Source organism: Rattus norvegicus, chromosome 15 (genome assembly GCF_036323735.1).
Source record: "Rattus norvegicus strain BN/NHsdMcwi chromosome 15, GRCr8, whole genome shotgun sequence".
Lineage (NCBI taxonomy): Eukaryota > Metazoa > Chordata > Mammalia > Rodentia > Muridae > Rattus > Rattus norvegicus.
In genome coordinates, this window is record NC_086033.1 from 4,046,055 (window position 1) to 4,072,148 (window position 26,094).

A 26,094-nucleotide genomic window follows, 5' to 3' on the forward strand; every position below is an offset into this window, starting at 1 on the left:
CTGGTCTACAGAGAGAGTTCTAGGACAGCCATGGATATATGGAGAGACCCTGTCTCGAAAAACCAAAAAATGAAGTAAAAATAAAGAATTAAAGATAGCTAAGAGGAGCTTAAATGCCTGAATAACTTCAATCTTAATTGTTTCTTACCCCCCAGTTAAGAGCCAAACGTAGCACTTCTCTCGTTTATGTACTCACCTCAGTGGTTTAGCAGCACCGTGTCCCAGCAGGAGGCCTCCCGGAGCAGCAGACACCGTCAGGAGCAGACTCTGAAACAGCTCAGCCAGCTACTGCGCTGTGCTGTCTGACTAACCAGCAACCTCACGCCACAGAATAGTGTGGAATAACAGCCCGTGAGAGCTCATGTTAATATGAACGTCTTGCTTACCCGTCTAAACTACATTTAAAATACAGTTGCTTTCCACCCAATAAAGGTGGTTTATTAGACTAAAGTGTGAATAAATATTGCCTAAGGGTCTTGATATAATAAAGGCCTTTATTAAGCAGGATGGACAAATAGCTGAAATTTCGTTTTGGGAAGTCTTGAGAGAGGCAGACTGTGGTCCAAGGCCACATTTGAGTGACAAAGAGAGAAATGAATGTCTTTAGGTCAAGACGCAGTTTTCAGATCTTTCCCAGCCTGTGAAGTTGGAGGCCCAAGTAACAGCTAGATCCCCTTCCAACGCTGTGGTCAGGGAACAGAAAGGGAATCCAGGTCTTCATTTGGGAGATTTGGATTTTGTCTTTTATTAATTATTAATGTTAATGCAGGCTATGAGTGTACCTCTTTACTGATAGCTATCTCTTGGGGATTATTTCAAAGCAGGGACAGGCGTGTTCGGTTTGTAGGAATTCTTTTGCAACAGAAATGTGGCCCCATCTTCAGAGCTAAGTTCCTTTTGTTTTGTTTTAAGCTAGGATACTGGTTCACGCGTCCTTAAGCTCCGTGTGTGACTGAGGGTGACTGCTCTCTGGCGTTTCCCTCCCAAGTACTGGGATCACAGGCGTGTGCCACCATGCCTGATGGAGCCAGGTGTTAATATATGCATTAAATTACAGTGTTAGAGCTCATTTTGACTTTGCGTCACTAAGGATTGGGAATTTCATTTTTGGTTCTTTTTTTTTTTTTTTTTTTTTCGGAGCTGGGGATCCAACCCAGGGCCTTGCGCTTCCTAGGCAAGCGCTCTACCACTGAGCTAAATCCCCAACCCCGGGAATTTCATTTTTAATTTGGGATTCAAATATATATATATTATTAAGTTAATGCATTTTACTGTAACCAACCAACATGTAACCTAAAGGGTTGGTAATACTGTTTCATGTTGTTCTCCTTCTCTCCCTCCCTCCCCCCTCCTTCTCTCCCTCCCTCCCTCCTTCTCTCCCTCCTTCCCTCCCTCCCTTCTTCTCTCTAACATAAGGACCCTCCATCCCAGACTGCAAATGACAATTCAGATGAGGAAGATTCTGGTGCAGGAGATTGCACTGTTGAAGCTGTGGATGTCGACCTGAACCTGGTCTCAAATATACTGGAATCCTACAGCTCCCAAGCTGGCCTGGCAGGACCTGCTTCCAATCTGCTACACAGCATGGGCGTGCGGCTGCCTGACAACGCCGACCACCATAGCAGCCAGTGACAGTGAGCCTGCACATCGCCGCCCTTCTCACTGAATTAACAGGGAGTGACTGTGCTCATTCTCCCCCACTCTTCATAAGAGTGTCTTCTGCACAGGCTTCAGAGTCCCAGCGCCACCTCTCCCAAGTACTCATGAGCGCCTTCGGTTTGCTTTAAGTTTTCCCAAGACGGGGTTTCCCTTGTAGTTTAATAAAACATTGCCCTGTTGGTGTAATTCTGAATCTTCAGTTTCTCCCTTAGGCATGTTCCTCCTCGGGTCAGAATTCTAAGTTGGCAAAATCCCATTTCATTCACTTTTTAATGAGATAGAAAGTGTTCAGTCTGCACGTGCTCCTAATTCAGGGTGAAGAACGGATCATTCTTTAGTTAGCCAACTAAGGACATTAGCGCACAGACTGGGTCTGACTGAGGCCTCTCACCCCTGGGTGTCTCACTTGGCTTCTGTCCCCTGTCCCCTCGTCCGTCTCCTCCGCACTCATCTGCCCTGCTGCCTGTATCGTGTATTCATTTAGGTCTCGGTTCCGTCTGCAGGGAGATGTGGTGTTTCCTTGTTCATCCTCACTGCCCTCTCTTGGTCCCCACTAATTCCCCTCCGGCTCCATGTCAGTCACGGTTACCTTCTTTGTTTTTATTGGGAGTCTCTTGTGAGGGTGGCCTCAAATTTCCTGTTGTTGGGACACATGAAGGAAATTGATTTTATTTTTCATTGGAAATTTAGACTTTTTTCCTGTTCATGTTCGTCATATTGGCAAGTCCTTGATCCTCCTTTTCTACCTCCTAAGTGCTGGGATTACAGGCGTGGGCCATCGCACTCTACTCTTACTGTGTATTGTCCTGTGAGAGCCAAATGCTGGGGTGGGGCTGGAGAGATGGCTCAGAGGTTTAGCGTGCAGTTCTTGCAGAGACAGAGTTCCATTCCCAGCACCCACAGGGTGGCTCACACCCGCCTGGAAATCCAGCTACACAGGGTTCTGATGCCCTCTTCTGGCCTCAGTGGGTACTGCCTGCATGTAGCGTACACACATACTAGTAAATGGCGCGTACACATTGTGAGGTCTGAATTGAACCTCTTCCAGGACCTCTCGAATGAGACTCATGGAGACGGTGATAGATGCGACAGGCATGCGGGGGTGGGGGGTGTCCTCCCGCCTCAAAGGGAGACGAACTGGGGCAGACTCTGACAGGGAGTTTTATATATACCTTGCAGACAGCAAACAATGGGGCAGAATTCAAACAATTGGTAACTAAGTGGGGTCTTATTGATGGGACAAAGTGACCTCCAGGCTGATTCATGGTCAGTGGACTGGTCTGGACTTTCCAGGGGGGACGGTTGGGAGTCACAGGTAGCCTTGTTTGTCAGTTTGGTTTGCAGTTCTCTGGGAACTAACTACTCCCTGGAAGGGAGGGTCTTTGTGCTTGGAGGTTTGAGGTGGACTTTCCCACTGGCCTCAGATTCACCCCAAGTCTGGCTCTTTCAACATGAAATACAAATAATTACAAAGAAAAGCATCAGGCTGGGTGGAGAGCCCTGTCAATAAAATGCTTGCCACACCTTTCAGTTCCCCAGAATCCACCTGAAGGGGCTGGAGAGATGGCTCAGTGGTTGAGTCCCGGCTGCTCTTCCAGAGGCCCCAGCTTCAATCCCCAGCAACCACAGTGGCAGCTCACGACTGTTTGTAGCTCTAGTTTGGAGGGATTTGGCAGCTTCACAGACATACATGCAGGCAAAACACCAGTGCACAGTCTAAAAAAAAAAAATCCACCTAAAAAAGCCAGCCATGGTGGCAGATGCTTGTAATCTAAGACCGGGAATCACCATAGCTTGCCGGCTGGCTAACCTAGCCTAATCAGCAAGGTCCAGGCCAGTGAGAGCCTTTCTCAGAAACCATGTGGATGGCTTACGAGAATGACACCTGAGATTGACCTCTGACCTCTACACCTGCACATACACACACACACATACACGCACGCACTCGCGTAGATAAAATGCTTCTTTTTGTTAGGCAACATTTTAGAATTTTAATTAACATAAAATGCTAAAAATAGATAAACAGCAAAAAAGTGAACAATCCTTATAGTTTGCTTTGAAATTTAGTTCCCACATTAGGTAGGATCCTGACCCTGCTTTATTATGAGAAGAGGCCTTTCCCACAATGCATTGATGTATGTTAATTATGAGAAGAGGCCTTTCCCACAATGCATTGATGTATGTTAATTACATCTTCGTTGATTGCTTTAGACAGGGTTTCTCTGTGTCACCCTGACTGTCCTGGAACTAGCTCTGTAGACCAGGCTGGCCTTGAACTCACAGAGATCCACTTGCTTCTGCCTCCCAGTGCTGGGATTAAAGGTGTGTCACTATCACTGCCGTGCTAGAGAGTGGGTCACTTTTCTATTCCCGTTACCCAAGCTAACTGACCTCGAGCCAGAGTCCCTCAGGTGACAAGTACATCTGTGAGAAGCTTTTGCCTGTTTTTGCTAATTGGCAATTAGCCACGCTATCCGGAGTACTTCTCTAATCCGTTGTTGTGTGCGTGTGCATGTTCACATGTGCATGTACATGTGGGTGGACATGCACCCCATGCCTACTTCTCTGCCATTTTCAGTATCCTAGCGTATCTGCAGATGACCTTGGTCTGTAGCAAGGCCCCTCTGCCCAGCTTGTGCGGGGAAAACAAAGTTCAGTGAAATCGCTCCTATTAGCGTCCCCCATCTTTTAAAAATCGTTTTTTAAAAGCAGATTTATCAAGAAGCAAACAGCCAGCCAGGAGCCAGAGCACTCCTCTTTGTGCCCGTGACTTCACCCCGGGAATGGATGGGCTCAGACACACCCCCTTCACAGCATGGACAGATGGCAGTGCACACAGACCCTGCAGGACGTGAGGAAATCTTGTCCCCTCTCCCAAGTGACTTTCTCTACCTGTGTGTCATCAAGGTGAAGGTAGGCAGGCTTCCAGAGCAGGCCCTGCACTTCTACCATTGAAGGGCTCTGCACAGAGGCACTGAGGTTGTCCCAGAAGTGACCTTTCGGGGTCAAAAGGAAATTCAGAGTTTCGACCTGGTCACTTCACTTCCGCCTGGTGCTGTAGAGCCCTGTGTAAGCCGACATCACTGGGTCTTTTGTCTTTCAGCCATCAGTTGGTGCCCCAGCCATGCTTCCCAACAGACCCTCTGCACATTTTCCCAGTGGCGTCACCCTGGGAATCTAAACTGTCACACACAAAGGTCTTTTCCCATCCCCGCCCCATTCCCTCTTTCTAAAGTTTGGGTCATAGAATAGGAAAAAGTCTGAATAAAGGCATGAAGATTTATTTTCCTCAGAGAAACGTCTCCCTTACAGTGCAAGATACAGATGACACAGGGGTCTGGGATACAGGCCAGCGACAGGCTGCCTATGCCTGAGGTCCGAGTTCAGTCTCTAGCACCATGGGAGGGGATGAGGGCTTCAGACTTAGTGCTTGCTTGTCCTCACTGACCCTCACTGAAGCCGTGCCCTCGGCGTGCAAGGACTCCAGCGCTGTTTCATGTGTAGTTTTTCCCTGGGTCACAAGCGGAGCAAGTAAAAGAGAAGAAAAGACAGCATAGTCTTAAATCGTCATCGTGCGCCCTTCCGGGTTTTGGCTTCTTCAAAAGAACACTCTGAGGAAGACCTTTGCTCCCACTTTCCTCATCCCTTCAGAGCTTAAAAATAAACAAAACCATAACTCTTGGGCTGAGGATACACCTCCATAGTAGGTCATGTCTCTACCGAGCATGTAGCCCTAGCTTGATCTGCAGCAACGACTACTAAAGTCATTAACTGCCACATACGAGAATGTGTCTACAGGCGCTGGAAAGATGGCTGCTCTTCCAGAAGATCCAGGTTTGGTTCCCAGCACCCACTGGGCAGCTCACCACAGCCTAACTTCAGTTCACCCTCTTCTGGCCTCCGCAGGAACTAATGCAAGTTGTGCAGAGACATACCAGCAGGCAAACACTTAGGCAAATAATAATAAAATAAACATTTAAAAAGTACATCTACACATGAATTCGAAAGCATGTAAAATGCTATTTTTCTGTGAGGATGTTAGCAACTCAAATGTGAGTTGAGAATTGTGAATATTTGGCAGCAAGAGCTTATCCTGGGACGTTTAGCAGTTCCTGTAAACGCAACACCAACCAGCCCAGGCCAGAGGGTGTTTGTCCCCACAGCCTTGGAGAAAACAGCTACACCCAGACACCAGCATCAGCACCTTCCCTCAGCTCTTCACAGAGCGTCCCATCGGTCAACCCTCCTCCCTGCAGTGTCTGGGTTGTTCTTAAGTGACAGTGTCTAGTGTGTTGCCTGGGTTGTTGGGGCAAAAGCGATGATGCTCTTGCCTCCGTCTCCATAGTAGCTGGGACAAGCTGACGCTTTTGGTGAGCCATTAGAAGGCACCTCTTGTGGTAGAACTTCTGCCCCGAGGCTGTCCTGGAGTCCGTGGCAGCTTTTGTCACCTCCTTTTGCAGTTCATCCCCAGAGCCCCTGCGGCAATGCCGGGAAGGGAGGGATCCAGATTCCAGGCTGCATCTGAGCTAAGCAGCTAGGGAAGAGCGGCTCTGCTTCTCCACCCACTCCTTAATCATGTGGTGGGCGACAGCTAACTTGGGAGGCAGCATCAGCGGGGAAGCCTCTCTCTGCTGCTGAGCAAATGAGCCCTTTCTCCTCAGGGCTGTGGCCACCTCATCCAGACTGAACCATGCGGCTGCCTCTAGTTCCTTCAAGTTCACTTGGATCTGAAAGGCAAGGAAGGGGTGTAGGGTGGGGTAAAATGTAAAACACTAAGGCCAAAGTGAGAGAACTCACGAGGACTAAGCAGCCGCAGAAGGTAACACCTGGGGCCAATGGTTAGGTTAAAATTAGTTCTAGATAACGTTCGGAAACAACAGAGAATTGAATGTATTTTGAAATAGTTCTTTAAAAAAATGGTAAAATTTTAAAAATCCTATTCGTATAATAGCTCTAAAGAAGATAAGTTTAAAAATCCTATTTATACAATAGTTATGAACTTTTTTAGAAATCCCACTTGTCCGAGGCTGATCGTGCTTGTTAAGCCTGGACTCAGTCCCCAGTGCCCACACGCATACAGTCCTAAAGCAGCACAGGCACTAAGGTATGGAGTGGCAAGTCATGAGTAAGTGTGTCTGCATCGAGTGTATTACCCTTTCAATTAAAAAGGAGCTGCGGGGTCAGCGGGATGGCCCAGTGGGCAAAGGCATTGCTGCCAGCTGAGCTCGGCCCCCAGGACGCACACGACCAAAGGAGAGAACAGGCTCCTGCAGCAGTCCAGGTAAGTCCGCACCAAATACAGAGAGCGTTTTTTAAGAATCGCCATTCATACAAATGCTACTCTCTTTAGAGGATAAAGGTTAATGATAACTAAAAGCAAGAAGCAAAGTAAACACAGACTGTCCCAGGAAGTGGAAGCAGATTAGAGAGCCCATAAAAATCGGAGAACAGAGCAGGCAAACTGTAGGCAGGGCCTCCAGTGACTTCCATCTGCCAGACATGCCACAGACAACCAAGGCGAATTTAGGTACGACATCAAAGTCCCTGTCAACCAGAGGTTCCTATAGTTTTATATCACTAGTCCCCAATGTCCACAACTCCTTGGGCAAGAACAGCCCCAAACAGTGAAGTGAGGTATGTGCGCTCTGTCTCACGCAGTGAGTGCACACAGTAAGGAACTGCTAAGAACTGAAGGAGAAAAATACATCCCAGCACACATGGCGTTGGCACATGGACACATGCGGAAGAGTGAAACTGCACCCTTTGTACCAAAACCCACAGAAGATGGATTAAAACCTACATGCACATGTAGGAGCTGACATAAACCTCTTAGAGGAAACTACAGCTACGTCAATCAGCTGGCCTGGAACCCCTGGATTTTCCTTCCTCTGCTTCCCAAGTACCAAGGTAACTGGTATTTGTTACTCTGGCTGGCACTACTAAATTTTTTAAATGAAGGGAATTGTATATTTATAATAAGGTGATGGGCTGGAAGTCATGCTAAGTAGAATAAACCTATGCAAATTCTCTGCGGCAGGGGAACTCTAAAATGGTCAGACACCAAGGGTGCAGTGCCTGTTCCCAAGGCCTGGAAGGAGGGATTGGGGAAGTAGCGAACAAAGGATACAAGGTTTCAATAGTAAGTTTTGGAGGCCTATACACCATTCACAGTTAGCAACATTGCCTTAAATACATTAAACTACTGCTTATGTTAAATGTTCTTAGCACAGAGGTAACATGGGGGGAGGGTACAGAAAGCAGTGGATACGCTTAAGCCACTAACAGTAATGACTGATGGAAGGGTTCAGCTAGTAATGACTTATCAATGGTTCCTGATACACGCTTATCTCCAAACTCTGCAGGTCACGTGCATTAGATGTCTAAAACAACAAAACAGGGTGTGTGTAGTCTAGACTGCTCCCAAAGTATCCTCCTGCCTCCACCTCCCAAGTCTTGGGGCTGTGAGTGGGTAGGGACAGGATGGTGCTGAAGACTGAACCCCTGGCTTTGTTTGTTATTCTAGCACTCTACCAACCCAGCTGCACCCCGAGTCCATTGACAATCTGTGTTCCTTATACTTCCACAAAGCAGCTAGCGGAAGCTGTTTCACAACTGATAGATAATGGCGGTTATCGCATCCTCAAAGGCAAATTCCTTCAGGACAGTGATTACCTTCTCTATTGCCACATAACCCAGACATCACTTCTCAAGACAAGTGCTCAGAAAGGACAGGCTGCCGGACAAAGGGGACACGGCAGGACAAGGGAAAGTGAAGACTTTACCTCGGTGTGCCCTGGTTTCACGGTCGCGTGACAGGCGATCATGAGGGAGCTGTTGGGAAAGGGCCAGTGCTGGGACGCGGAGTACTGGATGTTTTCCACTTCCAGGCCCACCTCTTCCGCAACCTCTCGGTGGACAGCCTCTTCCACCCTTTCACCTGCAAACGCTCAGATTAATTCCAGACAGCCCTGGAGCAGGAAAATCGTATGTCATCTATCTGCATCCTTAGCTCACGCCCCTGGGAGCATCCCAAGTCTTAGTTCCCAACGCTAGGAATCAGACCCTGAGTATAGCAAGTGGTCAGGCCTAGCGGGTTAGTTACAATGCAGGGGAGTGTGGCGATGAGTGAGGTTACTGCTGCCCTCGGCTGTGTGACTGCCACTCTTTACCCTCGGTAGACTTCCCCCGGGAACTAAAGGAGAAAACACTGTGAGGGAAACTGGAAGGAAGCTTGGAGTTCTAATTATCCCCGTGTGGGGTGAAAGACTCGGAGGAGTACGCTAATGTCTGCAGCTTGTTCATCAGAAAAAGAAGAAGGGCCGACGGCAGGGCAGACAGACAGACAGACAGACAGACGCACACAGTGTATTGAAGTGCACACAGGATGGAGGCAGTGGGTGTGGGAGCATTGAGTGTGTAATTCCTGCAGCTATGCTGCATGGGTGAAAATGTGCCTGCCTCCTGTTGTGTAGGAAAACTACACATAACTCCAGGACGCTTTTCTGGGACACGAGAGTGGCGGATGCTAGTGACTCTAAGCATGGTGGCAATAGGTGTTTTATCTCCCAGCGTCACGGCAGCTCCTCCCCTAAACTCCTTACCTATGTCACAGAAACCTGCCAGGGCAGAGTATAATCCCCTGGGAAAGGAGCTCTGGCGGGCGAGCAGGCATCGGGCCCCATCCGACACCAGCGTGATCACTACGGGGGCCATCTAGGACAAAAGAGCGCAGGTTGAGATGCTGGCGCTTTGGGGCCTAGGGGGGAACAGGAACAGACAATTGTGGGGGCCTTCTGAGCACACAGGCTTCCTTCCCCAGGACAGAGGAGGCCTTCTCGGACCACTGTCCCCAGTTTTCTACTTCTTTTCTCTTTGTTTTACATAGCAAATTCTAGGAGGGCCAGGGTGACATATAGACCCTCTTTCAATAAGCAAAGAGAAAAATAATGAGATTAATTTTATTTATTTATTTATTTATTTATTTATTTATTTATTTATTTATTTGCAGTCAAGGTCTCTCTACATAGCCCTGATTGTCCCGGAACTCACTATAGAGACCAGGGTGCCCTCAAACTCACGGAGACCCTTCTGCCTCAGTGTTGACCACAGTGCCTGGCTGTTTATTTTTTTACTTTAAATGTGTGAATGCTTTGCCTGCGTGTGCATACCTGGTACCTGAGGAGGGCAGAAGAGGGCGTTGGATCCCCTGGAACTGGAGTTACAGAGGATTGCAAGCTGCCATGTGGTTGCTAGGAATCAAACCCCCAGAAGAGCAGCCAGTGCTCTTAACTGCTGAGCTGGCTCTCCAGTCCCTTGTTTTGTTTTGTTTCTATGAGAACACCTCATGCAGCTCAGGCTGCCCTTCACCCCCCAAGGACTGGGATTTCGGGTTTGTTCCACCCCCATTGTCCCCACCTGTGGATAATAGATGATGTTATTGGAGGGACACACTCGCTTGCTGCCCGCCATGTTCTTCTGGGTGGGCTGCCCACTTTTGCTGCAGAACTGATGGCCGTCATGCCAGCGGAGAAGAGCTTGAGCCTGCAGACAGGAAGGTGGGTCTGGCTTTAGAGACTGGTACCTAACACAGTTCGTGGGGGACTCTTTCGCTAGCTCACTTTGGAAAAGAAGTTGTTGAATTGTGTTTTTAATGGGGCCGGAGGCAGTGGGGCATGTGCCAAGGTGCATGGATGGGTCAGGAGAGTCCGCAGAGTTGGTTTTCCCTTCTGCCTTTACAGACCATCTCAGGTCACTAGGCTTGTACCATAAGCATCTTTCCCTGCTGAGCCATCTCACCCGTCCTGGCTCACCTACTTCAAGTGGCTCTAAACTGTAAAATAAGGAAACCATCTAAATATATTTTGCTAGCTCAAAAATCTAAAAGGAAGCATATTTTATGGGTTTTTTAAAAAATGTTTTGCAGTACTGGGAACTACATCTTCACATACAGTAGGAGGTAATCTACTGAGCTATATACCTAGCCTGAACAGGACTTTGAAATGTGTTATGAATTGTTTAAGACGTGATATACAAAAAACATACACATAAATAAAATATATATAATATGTACACACAAAATACAATGTAACATAAAACAAAATAGGCAGAAACATGACCCAATGCAAAAAGGAAACATTTCAATTTCCAATATAAACATTTCTATTATATTTATTCCTCAATGAAGTTATGATTTTTTAAAATGGTGTGTGTGTGTGTGTGTGTGTGTGTGTGTGTGTGTGTGTGTGTCGGTCACAGGAAAACTTTGGTTCCCAGTTCCTGCCTTCCACATTGGTGACGGTCTCCATGACTTTGCTGTGCAGTGTGCTCCATGTTAGTGGCCTCTGAACCTTCAGCCATCCCGGCCTCTGCCTCCCATCTTGCCATAGGGCTGCTGGATTCCAGAGGCACAGCACAGCATATGGCTTTTATGTGGGTCCCAGGATGGAACCCAGTCAGGTTTGTACAGCGTGCTTTTACCCACTGAGCCTTCGCACAACTTAAGTTGTCATTTTTCTTTTGTCAACTAAAAGAAGTCTTAGGGTTTCTGTTTAACTTAGAACAGGCGATCAAGCACCCCAGCATCCAGGTGTGGTGGTGCCTGTGACCCCAGCACTGTGGCAATGGAGGACTCAAGGCTCCTCACTATACAGTAAGTTGCAGGCCTGGCTTTAAAATTAAAACAAAGCAATGCAAAATGAGCCACTAAAGGCTGGCACGATGGTAAGTCTTGTTAATGTGGCAGGATTTAGAATCTCCATGGAAACAACTCATGGGGAACTCCATGGAAACACTATGTGGGAAAGGTTATCTAGATTAGTTTAACTGAGCTGAGGAGACCCACTCGAATTGTATCTAAGACCATTTCAGGGGCTGGGGTCCTGCACAGAATAAAAAGAGATAAAACCCTGCTTCAGAAAAGAATTTAAAAGTCAACAATAAAAATAAAATAACAAGGGGCTGGGGATTTAGCTCAGTGGTAGAGCGCTTACCTAGGAAGCGCAAGGCCCTGGGTTCGGTCCCCAGCTCCGAAAAAAAGAACCAAATAAAATAAAATAAAATAAAATAACAATTGAAATCTAAAGCTGTGAGATCAAGTTATTAAAGCGATATAAAATATAACATGCTGTGTATATGATAATGTGTATGCTGTTATGAGGTTGCCTGGAGGGATGGCTGAGTGGTTAAGAGTGCATACGGCTCTTGCAGAGGACTGGAGTTCGGTTCCCAGCACCTAGCACTTCTAATTGGCCGTTCAGAATCACTCATAACGAGCCCCTGCAGACACCTACACTCATATGCACATAGCTGCACTCAGGCATACAGACACACACGATTAAAAATAAAACCCTTTAGCAAGGCCCTGGGTTCGGTCCCCAGCTCCGAAAAAAAAAAAAACCAAAAATAAATAAATAAATAAATAAAACCCTTTAAAAACACTCAGGAGACTAACAAACTGTTGCCATGTTCTTAGGAGTCAAGCCTTCACGGCAGCCTTGCTGAAAGTAAAGCAGGGAACGAGCTTTCCCAGTACACTGCTGCCCTCTGTGATCCGTGCGAAACCCTGTGTCACCCCAAGCTCTCAGGCACACGTGCCCTTGCCCACGCACACCGCATCACTCTGCTTCCCACAGAACTGAGAAACTGGAACTACCGTGAACAGCAAGGAGGAGTCCACCGAGTTCAGCTGGAGAAGAGCCTGCCTCAGCTTGACGAAAGAACCTCCGAGCTCTGCCTCCATTTCAGATTTCGGCAAAGAGGCTAAAAGGTTAGAAAAGAGAATGTAACTGAAGCGACATCCGGCTGTGCCCCTGTGCCGGCCATCGGTCAGAGCACTGCTCCCAAAACTTGCCCAAGAGACTCATCTAAGGACCCGAGCTTCTACCTGTGGGGGGCGGGGGGAGGGGGAGGATGCCCCACAGAGTGTGTTGTATGCAATAGGTGCTCTGGGTCCCCAAACCTAGATTTTGGAAGAGTGAAGACAGTTTAAACAAGTACGGGGTGACTCTCGGATTAGTGTGGGAAACCCTGTAGCACAGGATTTCTCACGATCCTATTTAGAGAGGCCAAGCTGCCGGAGCGGCCATACTCCCTGTGGAAGATAATCTGGGGGTGGGGAGGTCTAACTCATCCACCATCACATTTACACCCCAGACACTGAAGAGAGAAGGTGCGCACGGTAGGATCCATGAACCAAGGTCAACCAACTCTGAGTGCAGGGCTGAGGACCCAGAACTACTCCATGGTAACATTGTTATAAAAAACGATACCACGGTTTTGTTTGTTTTTGGGATAGAGCGCTGTGTAGCCAGCCCGGCCTCAGGCTCTGTGTAGCTAAGGATGATCCCCGTCCGGTCCTCTCCCCCCCCCCCCCAGTTGGGAACCGAACCCAGGGCCTTGCTTGCTAGGCAAGCGCTCTACCACTGAGCTAAATCCCCAACCTCGCTAAGGATGATCTTGAACTTCTGATTTCCTGTTTTGCTTTTAAAGTCCTAGGACTGCAGTGGCGGGCTACCCTGCCAAGCTTTCGCTCTGGTTTCTTGTTGCTGTTCTGGGTTTCTTGTTTTGTTTTGCTTTGTCTTTTTTTGAGAGAAGACTCACTATGTAGACTGAAGTGGCCTAGAATTCACAACTATTTGGCCTCGATCTCTTCCTAGTACTGGGATTACATATTGCCACACTCAGTTTTGAAGACATGAATTTTAAAATATTCATTAACTAGTTGTGATATAAAATGTATAAATGTATGGGGAATAAAATAAGCAAGTGTGTCCCCACCATTTGGAAGGAAATCATCGCGATGCCCTTGATTTTCAGCCAAGTAATGAGGTGCACGTCTGAGGCAGCAGGGCTGGATTTGAGGCCAGCTTGAGCTACAAGAGCAACTTACTATCGGACACTTGATAGTGATGATGCCGAAAAACACTGTCTTTACATCCTATTTAAAGAGGAAAGCTGATAATGTGTCTGCAAGGGTAAAATTTCCCTTGAAACGATATCACACAAGACCCTAACGTCTGGGAGCAGCGGGGAGGTACCTGTCAGGGAAGCAGCACATACCTCGGACAGAGGAGGCACTCTTCAGACCCAGATCCAAAGCAAACCATGCTTCCTGCTCGTTGGAGCATCCAACCAGCACTGAATCTTCTATTCTTTGCGAATCCTGTCCGAACTTACCCAGCAGCCCTTCCAACTCTAAACAACAAGACCAGGGAGAGAAAAGGTGAGATCTTAGTGGCACCATGGTGTGAGACCCACAGGAAGTACTTCTGCTTAGAGTACACAGTTGCTCCCTCAGCATCCGCTGGGGTCTGTTACAGAATAGCACATACCAACCATTGCCTGTTCTCAAATCCCTTATGTGAAACAAGGCAGTGTTTGGCAACACTTTAAATAGTTCTTGGTTGGTGAAAGTATCAAGTAACAGTGCAACTATGTATCCAACTGCTTTACACTGTTTAGGGAATACTGACAAGGATTGGTAAATCGGTATTTACCCTTAACTGGATGGTTGCAGGACTTCTTTTCCCTGCTACTGAGATTGAATCTAGGAGCCTCAAGTGGAGCTCTGAGTAAGAATGGGCCTCGTGGGCACCTACGTTTGATAGTTTGATAATTGGTCTCCGGTTAGTAGAACTGCTTGGGCAGGGGGCGTGGCCTTGTTGGAGGAGGCATTGTTACTGCATGGGGAGCAGGGTATGCAGTAGAGCTTTGAGGTCTCAAACGCCCACGCTGTTTCCAGGGTCTTCTCTGCCTGCTCTCTCAGCTACTTCTCCAGTGCCATGCCTGTCTGCTTGCTGCCATGTTTCCTGCCACAGTGCTCTCATCCCTCTGACACGGTACTCCCAAATACATTCCTTTTTCTGTAAGTTAGCTTGGGCATGTGTTTCATCACAGCAACAGAAAAGCAACCAAGACCCTCATGTGAGCTGGTCAAGTGTTCTCTACTGACTGCCCTCCACAGCCGTCAGGCTTCTCAATCCACACTGGAATCTCAAAAGCAAAACCTCCAAACCCAGAGGCTTGCATCACTAGATACATGTACGGAAAGGGGTCTTGGAAAGTAACTTGTATTCCATTTTGACCTTAGCAGAATCAAGTTAGGATGCAAATCTCAAACTATGTAACTGCAGTTCCCTGAGGCTAGAAATCGGTAGCCTAAGGCAAGGCTGGGTAAAGCTTCTATGAAGACACTAAGTATTTAGAGTATATCACGTAGTCAGCTGTGACTACTCAAGTCCTATTGTAGAACACAAGCAGCTGGACACAGTATGTCCGGAAGGAGTGTGGCTCTGTTACAATGCAGTTTTATTGACAGAATGGGCAGCAGGCCTGTCCCATTGGAACAGCAGCTCCATGGACCTCTGTTTTAAGGCGCTCATGGTTCATATCACCACTAAGAATATCCAGCAATTCAAGTTCATAAAATGAGTTATCAATTAGCAGACACGGCCATGTAATCTTGAGACTAAAGATCTGTTTGAAAAATCTGAACTGTAAAGGATGATTTTTGTGGAACTCCCTGAATCCCACATCACTGGTGGCCGAAGCGTCACCTACTCCACTGGTGCACTTTGACCTCACCTGCTCGGCTAAGCCGGGGCACCAGGTATCGATGTCCTGATTCCTGAAGCAAAGGGTCCAGGTCATGAAAGAGGTAGAACAGCCCTGTCTGCTGGGCCTTCCTGCAGGCCTCGTCGTCTTCCTTCAACTCAAATAAGTATCTGCATTTGGGAAATGAGTCATTGAGGGACCATGGTTAGCCTAGTGTGGTGACTCAGCAGGTAGAAGGTGCTTGTCGTCCACCTGAGGACCTGAGTTTAGTCTCCAGATTCCTCATGGTGGAAGGAGGGACAGACCAGCCCCCTCATGTGATTTTCCAACCTCTACACATATGCCAGGACATATTCAGATAGAACCCAAGTTAAATAAACAAGCAAACATAAGTAAATCACACTTGGTTGTTTATCTGTCATTCATCTGGGGACATTCTTCTTAACTCTCCTGCAGTCTTATGTATGTATATGTGTGTGTATGTATATATGTGTGTATGCATGTGTGTATGCATGTGTGTATGCATGCATGTATGAATGTGTATATATGCATGTATGTGTGCATATGTATGTATGCATGTGTATATGTATGTGTGTGTAGATATGCATGCATGTATGTATGCATGTACATTTGTATTACAGAACTGGGACCTGAACCCAGGGACATGGACATGCTAGACAAGCTCTCTAACGCTGAGCTATGTGCTCAGTTCTTTTTCACCTTTTATCACTAAGTTGCCCTGGCTGCTCTTGAACTCACTCTGTAGTCCAGAAAGACCTTGAATTAATCCTCCTGCCTCAGCTTCTAGTGTATCCATGACTATGGGACTGTGCCATCACGCCAAGCTCCATTCATTTATTTTCATCCCAGTTTGCTCCCAAGCTGAAGTGGCTACAGGCAAGTGACTCTGCTCTCTCCATCCTGCTCTCCCGTCCATCCCTGTGTGTCGTGGCACCATTTGTCTCCCCAACCCGACTGTGACCTGTGCAAGCACAGGGTCCGCCATGCTTGGCTTTTCAGCTCTGTAATTAGTGTAATGAATATTATGCTTAGCTCAATGTGTATCTATTGACTTGAACTTCAAGGGCCATAAATACCGAATTAAACCTTAACGGACTTGGCCAGTGTTACACAGTGAGGCGAGCGTTTGCAGGCAGTGGACTGAAAGGAAAATGAGCACGATGATAAAAATCTTAGCACAGCAGGGCCACAGATTGGAGTGGGCCGTGCTGCCTGCCTCGGAGCGCAAACACCGCACTTTTAGGGGTTTTCACTAAGTCTAGGGAAGACAAGGCACACACCTGACACTAGTGTACCCTTGATCAGACAAGAACTCCCTCAGCTTCTTAAGTGTATCATGGAGGCCATTGAGAAAGCCCATTCTTGACTGATCGAATTCATTGTGATAATAGTTTCAGTAGGCAAGATAAAAATGTGGACGAAGAAAACTTTCTGGACTGGGCATGGTCTTTACATGATCTGTACACATCTTTAATCCCAGTACTTGGGAGGCAGAGGCAGTAGATCTCTGGGAGTTCTGGAACATTGAGGGCTATGTAGAGAGACACTAAGGAGGAGGAGGAAGAGGAGAAGGGGCAGGGGGAGGGGAAGAGGAGGAAGAAGAAGAGGAGGAGGAAGAAGAGGAGGAGGAAGAGGAGGAAGAAGAGGAGGAGGAAGAGGAGGAAGAAGAGGAGGAGGAAGAAGAGGAGGAAGAAGAGGAGGAGGAAGAGGAGGAAGAGGAGGAAGAGGAGGAAGAGGAGGAGGAAGAGGAGGAAGAAGAGGAGGAGGAGGAGGAAGAGGAGGAAGAAGAGGAGGAGGAGGAAGAGGAGGAGGAAGAGGAGGAAGAAGAAGAAGAAGAAGAAGAAGAAGAAGAAGAAGAAGAAGAAGAAGAAGAAGAAGAAGAAAGGAAAGGAAGAAGAAAGAAGAAAAAAAGAATTATTGGTTTCTCAAAAAGACATAATAATGAATCAAGTTCTAGGCTTCTCAAATAGCTTCATTTAGGGTGGTAGGAGTCTGTCCACCAGCTTTACAAACTGAATCAGAGTCTTTAGAAACCACTAGTGGCTAAATGTGCATTATCTTGGGGGCTTACTTATTAACTTTTTTTCGTACTTGTTAAAACCCTAAACCAAACTAAGGATGCATCTCGGTGATAGAAGGCTTGCCTTGCATGTGAAAGGTCCTGAGTTTGATCCCTGTACGGAAGGACAAAAAATTGAGGCCTAAAACAGACTCTCAAGTTTATGCTATATTTTGATATGTGGGAAACATAAGATCTAGAAACATCTGTAAAAGCAGCAGGCGGAGTCGTCACAACATGAAAATATCTCATTACTGGTAAGAGGAGCCTCAGTGAGCTCTTTAAAAACAGAGACAAAAGAAAACCGATTATTTTAGGACTTGTGACATTTTAAAACTTATCTGAAGCGACTGTCGCCTCCTGGGGTCAAGAGTCAATATATGTCAAAGGAGAGACAAGTGTCCCCCCAAATTTACCAAATACAAACGATAGAAACTGCTGCCTTCACAGACAGAGCAGGGCAGCCATTGCTATGCCCTGCTTACCCTCAAACGCAAATCCCTCACGTGAAGGTTCAGCCTTACTAGATTGGGGAGACCCAAAAGTTCATACACTCCTCTAAGGAAAGGACTCATTCAGTTTTTCCCTAGTACCACGGAAGCCACCATACTGACTGCCAAGGCTGAAAGGAGTTCTTTTAAAGTTCCATCTGACTTCTTAAAAGAATAAAATAACAATCCCCAGCTCCGAAAAAAAGAACCAAAAAAAAAAGAATAAAATAAAAAGTCATTCTTTTAAAAAAAATAAGAAAATACTATAATTACTATTAATTTTTTTTAAAAGGCAAACCATCAGTAATCCCACTAATCAGAGAAAATCCCCATTTGGGGTTTTGGAGTCATCTGAAGAGTATTCTGTATCAATACACATGGAAAAGAGTACAAGTATACAGGGAATAATACGTGGGCGGACAGAGAACCAATCACATCCACGTGTTTGTAGCCTTTTGTTATTGTTGCTATCCCTTTAAAGATGTATCTGTCTTTATTGATGTGAATGTTTGCTTAGCCTGCCTGTACATGTGTATCATGTGGACTCCTGGTGCCTCTGGAACCAGAAGAGGGTGTGGGGTGCCACGCAGGTGCTGGGAACTGAATCTGGGTCCCTGCAGGAGAGCAGGTGCCCCTAACTACTGAGTCTTTGCCCCACCCACTTCTACCTTTCCCTAAAGTCTTTCTCTTTTGAGAAAGAGAAGGTCCTGGAGTCATCCTTGCTATTTCAGGAAGCAAAACTACATTATTCAATATAGTTTTAAACTGTGTTTGATAAAAATCCCACTAAACCGGCCTGCTATAACAGCTCCCTTCCTGTGCATGCATCTAATATTTCAATGCTGTCATTCCTGAAGCACCGTTTCATGCCACCAGATGCCACAAAGGAAAGTCCAAGTCTTAGCTGGGTGGAGGATACACACAGGCAGTGTTGTATACTTGAGAGGTTGGTGCTGGCGCAGAGGAACAAGTGTTCAAGCCACTCTGAGCTGCACAATAAGACCCTGCCTCAAAAGACAGATAGGAGATGCGGAGAAGACCCAGCCAGTAAGGTGCTTGCTAAACCAACGTGAAGACTGTATCTGTGGCACACAGAAAAGGCCGGGCAGGCTCCCAGGGCTACGGAGTTAGAGACAAGAGAATGCATGGGGCCTGCTGGCTCACCAGTCACGGAGCTGTCGGTTCTGTGTCCCCATCTCCAAAGATAAAAGTGGGGGACTAAAGAAATGGTTCTGTAGCTAAGCACACTAGCTGCTCATCCAGAGAACCTGGGTTCAGTTCATAGTATCCACATGGCAGCTCACAACCATTTACGTGAGTTCCAGAGAATCTAACTCCCTCTTTTGTGGATACTGCACAGACACAGTACACAAACACATGCAGGCCAAATACCCATGCACATAGAACTTAAGGAAAATAGTAAGGTGGAGAAGTGATTGAGGAAGACATCTGGTCAACCTCTGCTTCCTCTGCATATGCACATGGGTTGCCATAAATATATGCACACTCAGGAAAAATATACAGCCAAGCCCTGTCTCAAAAGAAAACTAACAACAACAACAACAACAACAACAACAACAACAACAACAACAAAGAACAGTCTCCTTTTTTTGGGAATGTTTAATGTAACCTGGGATGACCTCAAATTCTCTATGTAGCTAAGAAAGATCTTGAATTCCAGATCCTCCTCTCTCAGTCATCTAAATGCTGGGACCACAGGTGTGTACCACCACTCTTGGTCAAAAGGACAATGTCTTATTTGAGTAGAACTTGTAGTTAAGAGTATGAAATATTTACATATTTTTAAATTTAGTACCAAATCGCTTTCAATTGTAAATAATTTACAGTGAACATTATTTTGTGTAATTTTTAATCTCATACATTTATTCTTAATATGGAACTTTTAAAAAAAGATTTATTTATTTTATACAGTATATTCATATACTGTAGCTGTCTTCAGACACACCAGAAAAGGACATCAGATCCCATTACTGATGATTGTGAGCCACCATGTGGTTGTTGGGAATTGAACTCAGGACCTCTGGAAGAGCAGTCAGTGCTCTTAAATAGGTGAGCCCTCTCTCCAACCCATTTTAGTATTTAATAGGTTAAAAAAATAATCAGATTGGTCAGAACTCACCGTGCCTTAGTGACATAGGTTGACAGCAGCCTATAGCACCCAAAAGATTTCCTCCTGAAAAATGTTCCACAGTACAGAGACATTGTTGGGTTCCTAGAGAAAAATGGAAGGTTTTCATTTGGTTCACTTTTGGATTTTTGTTTTGATCCTAGTATGCACTTAAAATAATAAATCAACAAGAGAGTTATGGCTTAAGCCTGGACAGAATCACTTTGCAGTATCAGGAAAAAAGCAAAATAAAACAACAACAACAGCCACCAAACAAGACTCAGGCTTTGACTTTGGTTTTTAAGATGGTGTCTCATTATGTAGCCCTGGCTGGTCTCAGACCACCTGCCTCTATCTCCTGAGTGCTGTGAGTTTAGATGTGCAAAACCACCCCTGGCCTTCAATGCATTTCATCACTAAATGGATCTCAAATTCGCAGTGACAAGGCTTCTCTGTGTAGACCAACCAGGCTGACCTTGAACAGCCTCCATGGCCTGGGATCAAGGCCTGCGGCACCACACCCGGCTCCTGGGCTTACTTCCTAGCAGGAAGTTGGAACCTGTTCTGAGAGTCAGCTACTTAACTAGTAAGTTCTGAGAGTCAGCTACTTAACTAGTAAGTTCTGAGAGTCAGCTACTTAACATAAGTGGTTGCTTCCTCCTTCATACTGTGAGGCAGAGCAGGGCCGTGCCCGGGACAAAACAATATGCATAAGTGGAAACTATCCCTTCTAGCACTAAGCAACTCGCAGTGAATGTGGCTTCTCCATTGCCTGGAGGATTCCAGCCGAAAAGGCAGAGCCATTCGATGGAATAGCTTGGACCCTTGACTCACAAAGCTTCCCACCAACCAAAACTCTTTGTCCGATTGTTTGTAAGAAATGAACGTTGAACATATTGAGTATGGGTAGGAGTGGGGTCGTAGGGCTTCTACCATATTAAGAAGTTAAAAATAGCCGGATGGTGGTGTGGTGGTGACCGAGGAGCACGCCTTTAGTCCCAGCACTACAGAGCCAGAAGCAGGCAAACCTCTATGAGTTCAAGGTCAGCCTGGTCTACAGGGACAGCCAGGGCCACAGGGAGAAACCCTGTCTTGAAAAAACAGAAAGACCCTAAACATTTTTACTTGCTTATTTATTTTTACTTCGGTTCTGTGGGCCAAGTGCAGATGCAAGCCGTGTGGTCTACACCGAGCCCTACCCTGGTCTCCTGAACACTGAAACTTGTTATGGCAATGGCATTATCCTAATAGAATAAGTGACAATCCTGAGATGTGTTCAGACTCCTGAATCCAAGTCTGTCGTCCATGAAAAACAGCATTCCAGGCCGATGGGACAGCTCAGCATGGAATGGTCCACGCCACCAAGCCTGACAACCCAAGTTCGGTCCCCAGGACCCACAGGGTGGAAGTGAAGCCACTCCTACATGTTGTCTTTTGGCCTCCACAATGCACCATGGCATGCACACGTACACACAAAGTAAAGTGTAATGAAAAATTTAAAAATCCAACATCTCTTAGAGGATGAAGTAGGAGAAAACTCCTGTGGCTCAGTGGTTCTTCACCTGTGGGTCAGCGCCCCTGTGGGTAGTGGCACATCAGATATTTACATTACGATTCATAACATGAAATTACAGCTATGAAGCATCAGTGAAGTAATTTTATTGCTGGGGGTCACCACAACATGAGGAGCTGTGTAAAAGGGTCACAGTATTAGGAAAGTTGAGAACCACTGATATAGATTAAAAAAAAAAAAAATAAAGTCGTGGCCATTAGAAAAATCAGTTATGCAGATGCACAGGAATCCACATTGGTTTCTACTTTTGTAGTTTATCCTTTCTCTCAAAAAATTTGTTTTCAGAATTGTGTTTATCTGACTCTTTGTTTTTAGAAGCACGGGGATTGAACCCAAGGCCTCACACATCCTAATGCTACCATCCATATCCTAAGCGAGTGCTCTACCACTGAGCCACACCCCCAGCCCCAAGTTCCTTTTTAAATTATGCATCAGTGTGCTGACTTCCCCGTGCAAGGTAACTTCCACATGAGTGGTAAAAAACGTAAAGAAATTCCCCTGGGAAAGTTAGACCATTAGCACAGTTAAACGACCAACCACCTTTCAACTGTCCCCAAGGGAAGCACGCTTTGACACGAGCCTACGAAACGTTTATAGTTCAGGCCTGCTTCTTGGTTGCACAACTGTGAATCACTGATGACTAATCCTTGAATGGTTTTGCTTGCGATCTATGACCTAGGCAAGGGTAAGATATATTTAGCAAACGGGAATCAACAAAATACTAGGACTCACGTTACACCAGGTCATTCAACACGCGACAGTGTGCAGCGTGAATTGTGTTCACAGAAGGCAGGATGTACCACATGGGTTATGAAGCACTCTGAGATGGTGTTAGAAGGCGCGATTTTAGTAATATTATGTGTTTAAGCAATACTTCATAATAGTATGTGTTTAAGGTCAACTTTACTACCTCAAATATAACTCAGGAATTCCAATATTTTAAGGTTAATTTAGGAAAAGCCATTAATGTGTTAAACTTTCTTTTAATAAAAATTCTCCTTCTAAGAATTTATCCTAGGGAGGACAAATTTAAGAATGTTAATAAAAAAAAAATTACAGGGGCTGGAGCTGACTCAGCATTTGAAGGCGCTGGCTGCTCTTCCGGGGGATCTGCTCTGTTCCCAGAACCACGTGCCAACTAACTCCAGTCTCATAGGATTCCATGCTTGCTTCTGGCCTCTGCAGGCCTCAGGCACACACGTGGTACATAGACATGCACGGATACACACAAAATAATTAAATAAATTACGACAATGGGAGCCAGCAAGGGGGCTCAGCCACTAAAAGCACTCGAGACACAAGCCTGACAACCTGAGTTTGCCTCCTGGCACCCATGGTGGAAGGAGAGAACTACTGACTCCCTGAGGCTGTCTACCGGCCTCCAGCTCGAGGATGTAGCTCAGTTGTAGACTGCTCGCCTAATAAACATGAGGCCCAAGGTTTAATCTTCAGCAACCACCTCCCCCATTATGATTAAACAGAAAAATAAATAGCTTCTAAATTTAGAGTGATCTGTGTCGTAGCAGGAAGGAGTATTCATATCATATTATTAGATGAGAAATGTCTGTGAGGCAGTGGGGAGATGTTAGTCAAAGGGCACACAGTTTCACTTGGACAGGAAATGTAAGTTCTGTAGATCTGGAGCACTGATGGTCACCACATACACTTGGAAGACACTTGAAAACCACTCAAAGATCTTAAATGCGCTCACTGCAACGAACAACTATAAATATGTAAGGTGACAGATAATACTAGCTTGATTTATTTAATAAGATATGCAAATACCAAAATACTGTGCTGTATTATATATATATATATATATATATATATATATATATATATATATATAATCAATTTACTGTTACTATTGTTGCTTTTTAAGATGAGTGTGGCCTAGAACTCACAACGTAGCCTAGGCAGGCCTTGAACTAGAGGCAATCCTCCTGTATCAGCACCTACATGCTGGGATAGCACACGCCTGGCACCATACCCAGCTTTATTTGACAATTATATATTCAGTTAGACAGGTGGAAAAGGCAAGGGATATCTGATTGGTCACCATTACCTAATTCATTTATAATTAAGAGAACAGGTAGACATTCCAGGGTACATGAGTTAATTTTTGTTTTGTTTTGCTTGTTTGTTATTTTTGAGATTGAATCTTTGCTTTGGTGGCCTTGAACTCATGGCATCCTCCTGCCTCCGACTCTGAGATTACAAGTGTACAGCTCTCTGCTCCTCTGGAGTTATGTGGATTCGTTACTGTTGGGTTGTGTGTTTGTTTTCTGGTTTTGAGAGGGCTCAAACCACTGATCTTCCTTCTGCCCACCGAATGCTGGGACTGTAGCTAGGCATTTATATTTTCAAATGACTAGAAGTACACAGACTATAGACAGTGGCTAGGAGAAAGAGATGAGGAGGAGGAGGGTTGAGAGGGACACATGCAATCAAACTGTTCGTTTGTACTCTTGTGTGTGTGTGTGTGTGTGTGTATGTGTGTGTGTGTGTATGATGCATGTGTGATTGATGCCTAAGTATATGACTGCATGTGCATGTGTATGATGTGTGTGTGTGTGTGTGTGTGTGTGTGTGTGTGTGTGGTTCGTGAGGGAGGCTGTAGGCACACACATGCCACAGGATATGTGTACAGGTCAGACGTGTTGGTCCTCATCCTCCACCTTATGTTGAGACAGGATATGTCTGTTGTTCATCACTGTGTGCATCAGGCTGGTGAGCTTCCAGAGAGTTACAGATGAGTCCTAGTGCACCCCACTTTCCATGGGGGGCACCAAACTCAGCAAGCGCTTTACCTGCTGAGCCACCTTGGCAGCCCTGACTAAACTTTACCATTTGTTTTTATGATTTTGGATTTCATTTATTTATTTATTTTTGAGACAAGGTCTCACTCTGTAACCCAGCCTGGGCTCAGACTCACAGTGACTGTTTCGCCTCAGCAGAAGAGATTATAGGCGATCTTTAAAATTTTAAACACATGCATGTATTCTTTTCAAAATACAATAATGTATAACAAAACCAGGAGTTTCGGGGACTAACGGCCTGAGGAAGTTATTTCTAGGCTACTGGAATTCCTCTGGTGAGGTTACTGGGTCCTGGGAACTGGGCTGTAACTACTCACTACTCTTGTGTGGCCCACTGTATGTATTTCTTGGCCAGTATCTGCTACCAAATTAATTTAAGCCAACTGTTGATTATCAAGGCCTGAAGACTGGGCAGTTTGTCAAACAGCACCCCCATATAAACTCGCCGCCCCTGATGTAGCCGGGTGTGTGTGTACAAAGAATTATAGATGAGATGAAGGGTAACATTGTTTTACTCAAAACTAATTTTTATGCCAAGGCAGGATCCTTATGAACTAACAGCTTCTGTGACACCCAGACCCACATTTCTCATCCTATTCATCTTTCCAGGAGGAGAGACTTATAAGGCATAAAGTGTGACCGTGGGTTCATCCTGAGTCTTCACGGGTGCTCAGGGAGCATCCACTGTGGACTTCTGATGGGCTGGCAACGCTGGAAGCTGATGAGCCGCCGTGATGCAGACTTCACGGTCTCTGTGCCCTGGTTTATACGAAAAGCTTTATGGTTTACTTCTAAAAGATCCCACCACCACTTAAAAACTCAAGAGAAAAGGTGAGATACTGGAAAATTCCATTTTTAAATAGCTCTTCAAAAACATATCGGAAAATACTCAGAGGTATTCAATGTCAAGTGCAAAATGGTCCGGTTTCTCGAGATTAGAAAGAATTAAGTTAAAACTGTCAAACTCTGGAGCCGAGAGCGCCTGCCGAGTTTTGTTTATGGCTCCTTACTGCATCCTGGTTGCACTTAGGTTTCGTTTCCTGTACTCACTCTGAGTTCTTTTCGAGGTGCCTTCTGAGCCCCAATGGTCTGCAAACCCCTGGAAACTCCAAATGTTCAAGTTCAAATGGTTTCTCTTTTTCCTTCCCGGTGAGACTGTGCTTTTGTCACTCCTCCCAGAATCCTCCTAAAGCTGCACTCTGGGAAATGTAATTCAATTGCTACAGTGCGACAATAACTATAAACGGCGCCCGGGGGTTGGTGGTGGGAAATGGGCCACACTTCCCATCATTCTCCGAGAGCTTACCGATGCACTCTGGGAATTGTAGTTTAATTTTCAGGCAGGGAGCCGTGACCTTGGGCTGCAAAGCTAACCTTGGCTGCCAGAGCTTATAGTGAAAACCAACACAATCAAATAGCTTTCACAGTTTCCAGATCTTCTGGGATAGAGGTGTTATTTAGATGTCGCTTAGCTGAATTGGTGAGCTCCAGGTTCAGTGGGAGACCCTGCCTCAATAAACAGAGGGGAAAGCCATGGAGGAAGACATTCCATGTCAACGTCACCCTCTACATCCACACACTTGAATGTGCACCCCATGGACACACATGTGCCATGAACATGAACACACACACACACACACACACACACACACACACACACACACACGAGCAAGAAAAAAAAACTAACTGTGTGTGTGTCAAACTCAGGACTCTGGAAGAGAAGCCAGTGCTCTTAACCACTGCGCTATTTCCCTAATTCCTCAAAATGCAATTAATGAGCACAAAAATATTTT

The 26,094-nt window shown here is 45.9% G+C and overlaps 3 protein-coding genes across 14 annotated transcripts in view; 2 read left to right on the forward strand and 1 right to left on the reverse strand.

The window, feature by feature from the left end:
- Ecd (ecdysoneless cell cycle regulator) overlaps nucleotides 1-1,845 on the forward strand; it is a 31,489-nt gene extending 29,644 nt beyond the window's left edge. For all 7 annotated transcript variants that reach the window (XM_063274652.1, XM_063274654.1, NM_001427195.1 and 4 more), the window contains one exon: nucleotides 1,417-1,845. In XM_063274652.1, coding sequence (XP_063130722.1) covers nucleotides 1,417-1,632 — 216 coding nt within the window. In that variant the 3' untranslated portion in view covers nucleotides 1,633-1,845. The remainder of the gene's footprint in view (nucleotides 1-1,416) is intronic.
- A 3,079-nt stretch (nucleotides 1,846-4,924) lies between these two features.
- Nudt13 (nudix hydrolase 13) lies at nucleotides 4,925-25,551 on the reverse strand. Of its 5 annotated transcripts, NM_001127636.1 has the most exon segments (9): nucleotides 4,925-6,386; nucleotides 8,442-8,596; nucleotides 9,261-9,372; nucleotides 10,075-10,200; nucleotides 12,311-12,417; nucleotides 13,717-13,851; nucleotides 15,241-15,380; nucleotides 19,922-20,014; nucleotides 25,352-25,422. In NM_001127636.1, coding segments are annotated over 8 exon segments (1,059 nt in total). In that variant the 5' UTR covers nucleotides 20,005-20,014; nucleotides 25,352-25,422; the 3' UTR covers nucleotides 4,925-6,185.
- Nucleotides 23,441-26,094, forward strand: part of Kcnk16 (potassium two pore domain channel subfamily K member 16) — a 29,342-nt gene continuing 26,688 nt past the window's right edge. For both annotated transcript variants that reach the window (XM_063274662.1, XM_063274661.1), the window contains exon 1: nucleotides 23,441-25,132. The gene's annotated coding sequence lies outside the window, so the exon portion shown is untranslated. The remainder of the gene's footprint in view (nucleotides 25,133-26,094) is intronic.

Coding starts and splice junctions, on each gene's coding strand:
- Nudt13 (XM_063274637.1), bottom strand. CDS start 20,004: ATGTCTCTGTACTGTGGAACATTTTTCAGGAGGAAATCTTTTGGGTGC. Junction 13,852..15,240: donor GCCCCGGCTTAGCCGAGCAG/GTGAGGTCAAAG, acceptor CTTGTTGTTTAG/AGTTGGAAGGGCTGCTGGGT. Junction 10,201..12,310: donor ACTCCTCCTTGCTGTTCACG/GTAGTTCCAGTT, acceptor TCCTGTCTGCAG/GCTCAAGCTCTTCTCCGCTG.